The sequence below is a fragment of the Neofelis nebulosa genome, chromosome 1, assembly GCF_028018385.1.
Source record: "Neofelis nebulosa isolate mNeoNeb1 chromosome 1, mNeoNeb1.pri, whole genome shotgun sequence".
Classification (NCBI taxonomy): Eukaryota; Metazoa; Chordata; class Mammalia; order Carnivora; family Felidae; genus Neofelis; species Neofelis nebulosa.
Window position 1 is genome coordinate 153,620,112 of NC_080782.1, and position 8,237 is coordinate 153,628,348.

Below are 8,237 nucleotides of genomic sequence, written 5' to 3' on the forward strand. Positions count from 1 at the left end.
CAGAGAGAGAGGGAGACATAGAATTTGAAGCAGGCTCCAGGCTCCAAGCTGTCAGCACAGAGCCCGATGCAGGGCCTGAACTCATGGACTGTGAAATCATGACCTGAGCTGAAGTCAGATACTTAACCTACTGAGCCACCCAGGCCCACTTATGCTCAATTATTTCAAGACTTTGAATCAACAATCAGACTGCTTTTCCTTCCTGGAGCAACCTTGCTCAACTCAAGAATATTTTATAACCTTAAGAACTCAAATCTGCTTTCTGCAATCTTCTTGCATCTCCTTCTTTCTCTCCATTCTCTTTTTCCTCTTTCTTTCACTTGATCTTAGCCAAAAGGCCGAGAAGCTCCTCTTTCTTTCTTTCTTTCTTTCTTTCTTTCTTTCTTTCTTTCTTTCTTTCTCTTTCGACAGAGAGAATGCATGAGAAGGGGAGAAGGACAGAGAGACAGCGAGAAAGAGAGAGAGAGAGTCTTAAGCAGGCTCCATGCTCAGCATGGAACCCACTGCGGGGCTCTATCTCATGACCCTGGGATCATTGAGCCAAAATCAGGAGTTGGACACTCATCTGACTGAGCCACTCAGGTGCAACATCCTTCTTCCTCACTTTTATTAGTCATTGTAGAATGGAATTAAGATTTTCCATGCAGTCGCACCTAAAACTTCTTATTGTGCTTATTTTTTTGGTCTCATGATGGCAACAAAGTTCATGATAACAAAATTTATGCATTTTTATTGTTATATTCCTGATATATAGCATACAGTCTGAAACACAGTATCTATTCAATAAATACTGGTGGATACATTAATTGATATAATGTCCAATGAGAAATAGTTATGTAATAGCTATACATCTAATATCGATAAAGTACCTTAAAACCTGTTGCTGAAAAGAGAAAAATATGTCTTCAGTGTGTGTATAATTGAATTGAACAGTGTGTGAAAGTCACGTTGAATTTTATATACACATATCATATATGTATAAATTATATGTAAATATATTTGATAGTGACAAAAGTGGAGAAAACATTAACCTGAATACATTCTAACTTTTGTTCTACTCTAGTATTCTCTGTTTTAACACTTTCTCTTTACCTATTTCCAATGTTTTATTTCTTTACATCTATTATCTGCTATTTTTATCAATTTTTATTATATGTAATATATAATATATTCATTATATTTTGTATAATACATACATTAGCTTATATTAATATTTATTATATAAATTTAAATATAATGTGCATATGACTATATATCATATGCTTATTTTTATAGATTCTATAGTTTTATCATGAATTTCATTATATATTCTACAATTATGATATGTTTTGTATATTATATTAAGTATATTATATATTGTATTTATAATGTATTCCATGGTAAAGATAAAAGATAAAAAAGAATTTCATTATATATTCTACAATTATGATATGTTTTGTATATTATATTAAGTATATTATATATTGTATTTATAATGTATTCCATGGTAAAGATAAAAGATCAGTATTAAGTTATATATTAAATTTATATAAATATAATTAATAATATACATTAAATGATGGCAGATAAAATATATATATATAGTGAAATAAGTGATAAAATCTTCATTTTTATTTTCATTCATTTATACACACACATATATTGATTTCACAATCATGTTTTGGGAGTTAAGGTCATCAAGATAAGTGGCATATTACATTTGATATCTTTTAATGCTAACAATGTATAAACCTAGAAATGCATACAGAGTGATGTAGAAATGAATTGGAAAAGGCAACTTTTCTGTAAAGATTCACAGAAAGTGTTATTTGAACCAAGTCTTAATAGATGTGTAAAAATATGTAGGCAGATGCAGTGAGCAAATACTATGAAAATCACAGCAGGTGATAGAGCTTGGGAATGGAAAACCACACTCTCAGTTGAGAGAACTGGAAGTGCTTCCTTCTGTGGCTTGGAAGGAGGCATCAAAAGCTGGCAAGTTAGGTTTAGACAAATATTGAGGGGTTTGTAAACAATATGAAGTATTTATGACTTTACCACTGAATATTCCTACTCAAAATTGAATACATTGTTTATTTACCCATGTTCATTTCCAGCCATAGCATGGTACTATAGAGCTACCATCTCATACAGTCCTTACACTATCCCTGTAAATGAGAACTATTTATCATCTCCATGTCACAGACAAACAAACCAAAGCTCAATGATACCTAGTGCTTTACTCAAGGTGCACAACCAAACTGTAGATTACTAGGAATTAAAACTTAAGCTTTTTCTGTTACCAAAGTCCTTGATTTTTTATCATGCTTTATAGACTTCCATTATCATTGGAGTGACAATGATTGCATGTGTATCTAACACAGTGAATATGGCTTCATATTAATAAGGACACTAGTTTTAAGTCCATTTTAATAGCACAAAAAAGAAATTTTTAAAACTTGGATGAAGACAACAAACTTGATAGTATAAAGAAATATAGTCAGCAAAAATGTAAAAGCTCAAGAGGATTGTTGAGACACAACTTCAGAGTAAAGACTTAGGGTCTTAATGTGTTACCTCTTTCAGCTGCATTTACTTTTTAAGAGGTTGGAGATCACAGTGATTGATTTTCCATATTGTTCTTCAGACGTCTAAGGTTTTGAGGTGGGTTAGTGCTTATATTAATTTAGCTTCCCTAATCATATTATTGTGCAATAATCATAGTCATATAAGTTATATATATATGACTTACATGTTTATATAGAGTCTAAATTGTGGGAGGTGTTAAATAAGTAGCAGGTATCAATGTGTCACAGCTTAGTTGAGACTTTGGGTCCAAGTATTTATCCCAAGGAGAACATCAAAACAATGGGTCCCAATCCTATTCTTTGTGTAGAATTTATCAGTATGATTATTCCTGGCATCACCAAGTAACTTGAGACTTAGTGGACACAGGCTATTCTTAATTACTCAATCTACTTTTTTTCATCATATGTAAAACTTCAACAATTTAACTTCTTCCTAGTCACCAGTCCAATATCCCACTGATAGTTAAATCTTAATGATTTCACTTAGCTCTCTGCAGCATTTCTTGCATTTTATTTACATCACCTTCATTCTCTCCCAAATTCATAACATTGTGTTTGTTTTCTGTTATGTTAGCTGCCTATATAGTTTCTGGACTAGAGTGTCTTCTTTTTAAGAATCTTCTGTATTGCTTCTTTTTTTCTCCCAAGTTTCTATTTAAATTCCAGATAGTTAACATAGAGTGAAATATTAGTTTCAGGAGTAGGATTTAGTGATTCAATAATTCCATGAACTACCCAGTGTTCCTCACAACAGTGCACTACTTCATCCCGATCCCCTGTTTAATTCATGCCCCTCACCCTCGCCCATCTCTCCTCTCAAAAAAAATCTTCTATATTGTATAGTCATATTTATCTTGAAAACGAAAATTCAAACCCAACAAAAACCCTCCTAACAAGAACCTCTTCTATCCAAATAATGTTTACGAATGTTTATGGTCTTTGAAAAAATGGCTCAAATTTACCTTGTAAATATTATATTCTGTTATATGGCATACCCAGCATATGCAATAATCACACCTCAAATTTAGTTTAGTTCATTTATTTGATGGCACTATATAGTGTACTATCCATTTCTGTCCTCATTTTTACCATCGTGAAATTCTGTTTTTTTTTTTTTTATTGCTCTCCTTATTTTTGTTTTGAGAGAGAGAGAGAGAGAGAGAGAGAGAGGCGGGGTAGAGGGGCAGACACAGAGAGAGAATCCCAAGCAGGCTACACCCTCAGCATGGAACCCCATGTGGAGACTGGATCCTATGACCCTGGGATTCTGACCTGAGCTTAAATCAAGAGTCAGATGCTCAACTGACTGAGGCACCCATGCGTTCCCTCCTTCTCATTTTCTTAAGAGCAAGATGTAATCTTACCCTTGACTTAATCTAAATTTTCCCTCTATAGATTCTTGTCCCTACTCTGCATTCTCATAACACATTGCTTACCCAGATGACATGTTGTACATTCTGACATTTCATCATGTTCCTACCTTATTTACTTATCCATTTGATAGATTCTGAGAATGCAGTATGGTGTTTTGCATTCCCACATTTCCTACAAAATTTTATTATTATTATTAAAAAATGTTATTGATAAGACACTGAGGGGAAGACTCATCCTTGATGCATTTTGACTTTTATTTTGTCCTCAAGGTAGAATGAAAACCTATGATCCACAGACCACATATGCCACTTCATGGGATAATAAGTGACATTGCACATGGTATTCTCTACATTGGCTCTGTATCTTTACCTACATCCAAAGTCTTATTTTTCAACACTTAGACCTTAGCTGTGAAGGAATTGATATAAAATCCCTGCAGTTTCTGTTTCATGTGACTTTATCACTCTGAAGTTAATCAAAGCAAGAGTAATGTGTTTGACCAATGACAGCACCTTCCCTGGGTTCATTTTGGTAGGCTTTTCTGACCGGCCTCAGCTAGAGCTGGTTCTTTTTGGGGTAATCTTGTGTCTTTACCTGATGACGCTCCTAGGCAATGTTACCATCATCCTAGTTTCCCTCTTGGACTCTAAACTGCACACCCCAATGTACTTTTTCCTCTCCCACCTCTCCCTCCTGGACCTCTGTTTCACCAGCAGCATTATTCCTCAGCTTCTAGTCAACCTGGGTGGTTCAGATAAGTCCATCACTTATGGTGGCTGTGTGGTTCAGCTCTATGTCTCTCTTGCCCTGGGATCCACGGAGTGTGTCCTCCTGGCTGTGATGTCCTATGATTGATACATCGCTGTCTGCCGTCCTCTACATTATGCCTTTGCCATGCGCCCCAGCCTCTGTCATACCCTGGCATCTGTGGCATGGCTCAGTGGGGTAGCTACCACCCTTATACAGTCCACTCTCACCCTGCAGTTGCCTTTCTGTGGGCATCACCAAGTGGATCATTTTGTCTATGAGGTCCCTGTGCTCATCAAGTTGGCTTGCGTGGAAACGACTTTCAATCAAGTGGAGCTATTTGCGGCTAGTGTTTTATTCCTGGTGGTGCCTTTATCACTCATCCTGATCTCCTACTGGCACATTGCCAGAGCAGTACTGAAGATCAAGTCAGCCATCGGACGACACAAGGCATTTGGGACCGGTTCCTCCCACTTAATGGTTGTCATAATCTTCTATGGAACCATCATCTTCATGTACCTGCAGCCAGCCAAGAGCAGACCCAAAGACCAAGGAAAGTTTGTTTCCCTTTTCTACACTGTGGTGACCCCCATACTCAACCCTCTCATCTACACCCTGAGAAACAAAGAAGCAAAGGCAGCAATGAAAAAAATTCTTGGTAGAACATTATGGCTCAGTGAACATGATTATCAAGAATTTTTTTTTTAGGAGGCAGTTATTAAGACAGTTATTAAGATTCATTTAATGGATGATGACTCAATAAATTATTTGGTTATGTTCATAAACCTATAGTGGGTTTTGGTAGAAAAAATTCAATAGCATTTGAATTTTTGAGTTTGAATGCTCATTTCATCACATAATAACTGTGTGACCTGAACAATTTGCATAACCTTTGCACTATGTACAAACCGAAATGTACAATATTGAGCAACCCAAATTAAAATTAGATCACTGTCTTAGGCATTTGACTTTTAATAAAGTTGGTTCATAAATTTTATTGCATTTAATAGCCATAATTATATGCCTGCCCCTACTCTGCATTCTCATAACACATTGCTTACCCAGATGATATGTGGTAAATATGAATGGGTAAATAAGGTAGGAACATGATGAAGCATGTCAGAATGTACAACATATTTACAATGTACAAGCATAATTATCTGCTATATGGGTATTATTTTAAGTTTTATTTTGCAGAGATTGAAATATTTTGGCCATTTGCTCAAAACAGAAATAGCAAACTCTAAACCTCAGTGGCATTACTTTTTCAATAGACCATGGATTATTGTGGTCAAGTCTCCGGTGTGAGTCCCATTACACACTGAGTTTATCTCTATTGCTGCACTTTTCCTCCTGTTTAACAAGTTTCTGATTTTTTGTATTTCTCTCTTTAGTAGGTTTTTGAGAATGGCAACTATGTTTTGACTTAATCACAATTTAAAGTAGAATATATTTACAGGTGGCCCCCAGATTTATACTTCAACAAAGACATTTTCTATTCCCATCTCATGTTCAGCTATGTATTTTACTTCTCCACCTGGGTGTGTTAAAACAGCCTCAAAATGAACACATCAGAACTAAATCAAAAGGTCCCTGCTTTTGGTTCTTTTTTGCTCTTTTCGATATCACAAAATGGAACAGGGATTATTTTAATTCCTGTCCTTTCTTTTCCTACTGTATGTAAACTATACACAATTCTGCATAGTTTACCCACTTCTTTCCATATTAATTTTCTGCTACCTATGCACTGCTGATATGGCTTGCTTACTAGATGGAGAGATTTTTTTTTTTAATTAATTGATGATCTCTTCCATTATACCCTGTATCTTATTACTAGGTACATGCAGTTTGTAACACATCATTGAACTTATGTTTGTCTTATCTCCTTTAAGAAATGCATTTATTTGTTCAACTATTATTGAGCATTGAGGGCACAGATATGAAAGACACAGTACCCAGGCCTTTTAAGAGTTTATATGCTAATGGTCCAACTCAGTTAATTGGTAAATTTTCAGTATGTAATAGTGTCTACTATCTAAAAAAATAAGTCAATGCTAGGGGAAAAAACTCACTTTCAGCAAGTTGATTTAAAATTGAATCTATCTCGGTCAAGTCATAAGATTAATGGCTATTTTTAAAATTTTATTAAATTGATGTGGTTGCAAAGCAATGTTATCTAAACCGTGGTATCTAAACTTGAATAAGGAGAAAATAATTTATATTGTTATTGCTAAATTATAGATAAGTTATTATGTGTTTAAGAAAAGAAAGAATCCATAGGTGAATTTTAAAGTGGCTGACAGCTTATAACAGAAGCCAAATAGTCTTCTGGTGCTACAATCCATTTTAGAGGACAGAGAGAACATTTTCTTTAAAGTTATTAGAAGTGTCAGAGAATATATGGAAGAATATAGCAAGATACGGTTGTAAATAGAATGTGCTCTTTTGTGCTGAGGAAGGCACAAACATCTGTGAACTCCAAGTAAACCAGGGCTTAATTATCTAGAAAAATATATGGGAAATGAATATAGATTTTTTAAGCAGAATTGGGAATTGTTGATAAGCATGATCAGAGACTTGGATAACCAAGGAGAAATGAGGACTCTCTTATTTTGAATAACAATAAGGCAACATTCATTTTTACTTCTATAGGACAATTATAAGAGTAGAAAAGATAAATAAGAATGGAAATTTTATTTTTTCTGCTAAAAAATGTAAAGGGGCAGTTTACTATATAGTGAGAATAGCACAGCACAATAATGCCTGGCATTTGGTGTCCCATTGGAACTCAGTCCATAACCACATTGATATTGTCAGCCAGTTACTCAAGGGATTTCCTTTTGAGGTTATTTCTCTAAATTACTATAGTTTCTCTGAATTCTCTGTAATTACTGAAATATATTATTTCTCTGTCACATATTGTGTCACAATGGGATAATCAGGATATTTAAATTGGCAAATGTTTTAGGAAGTGTCAAGGTGAGCTCTTGATGTCTTACTTAGTGAACCCTTAAATGATATGGGGGAAGTTATGACCTCAGGGCACTTGTGCGTGACCATAGCCCAGGATCCTCTGTTATGGACATTTTAATGAGTTACATATTTTCCATAGGGGGAAGATCCTAATTCTCTTACCCTCTGGGGATGTGATTAGGCCATATCAACAGGGCCATTTATTTTTCTTTCCTACCTTAAGCTATTTCCTCATCACAAAGGTAAGTCATTGGTGTTTCTCACTTCAAAGTTATTTCTTAGAAATGTAGTCACTGAGGATAGCTCACTTTCTTCTGACACTTTGCCAAGCATGCCCCAACACCTAGTGTAAACCATTTAATTTTTTCCTCTTATTTGGAATGAGCATTTCTAGGTTGTACTGCATGGACAAGGAGCACCATTTTTTAAAAAATTTTTAACAATGTTTTTATTTATTTTTGAGACAGAGAGAGACAGAGCATGAGCAGGGGAGGGACAGAGAGAGAGGGAGAACAGAATCTGAAGCAGGCTCCAGGCTCTGAGCTGTCAGCACAGAGCCCGACGCAGGGCTCAAAC

The 8,237-nt window shown here is 35.2% G+C and overlaps 1 protein-coding gene across 1 annotated transcript; it reads left to right on the forward strand.

The window, feature by feature from the left end:
- The first annotated feature begins 4,430 nt into the window (after positions 1–4,430).
- LOC131484751 (olfactory receptor 2G2-like) lies at positions 4,431–5,396 on the forward strand. The gene is given in 1 exon segment (XM_058683370.1): positions 4,431–5,396. A coding segment is annotated over 1 exon segment (966 nt).
- Positions 5,397–8,237: the final 2,841 nt, after the last annotated feature.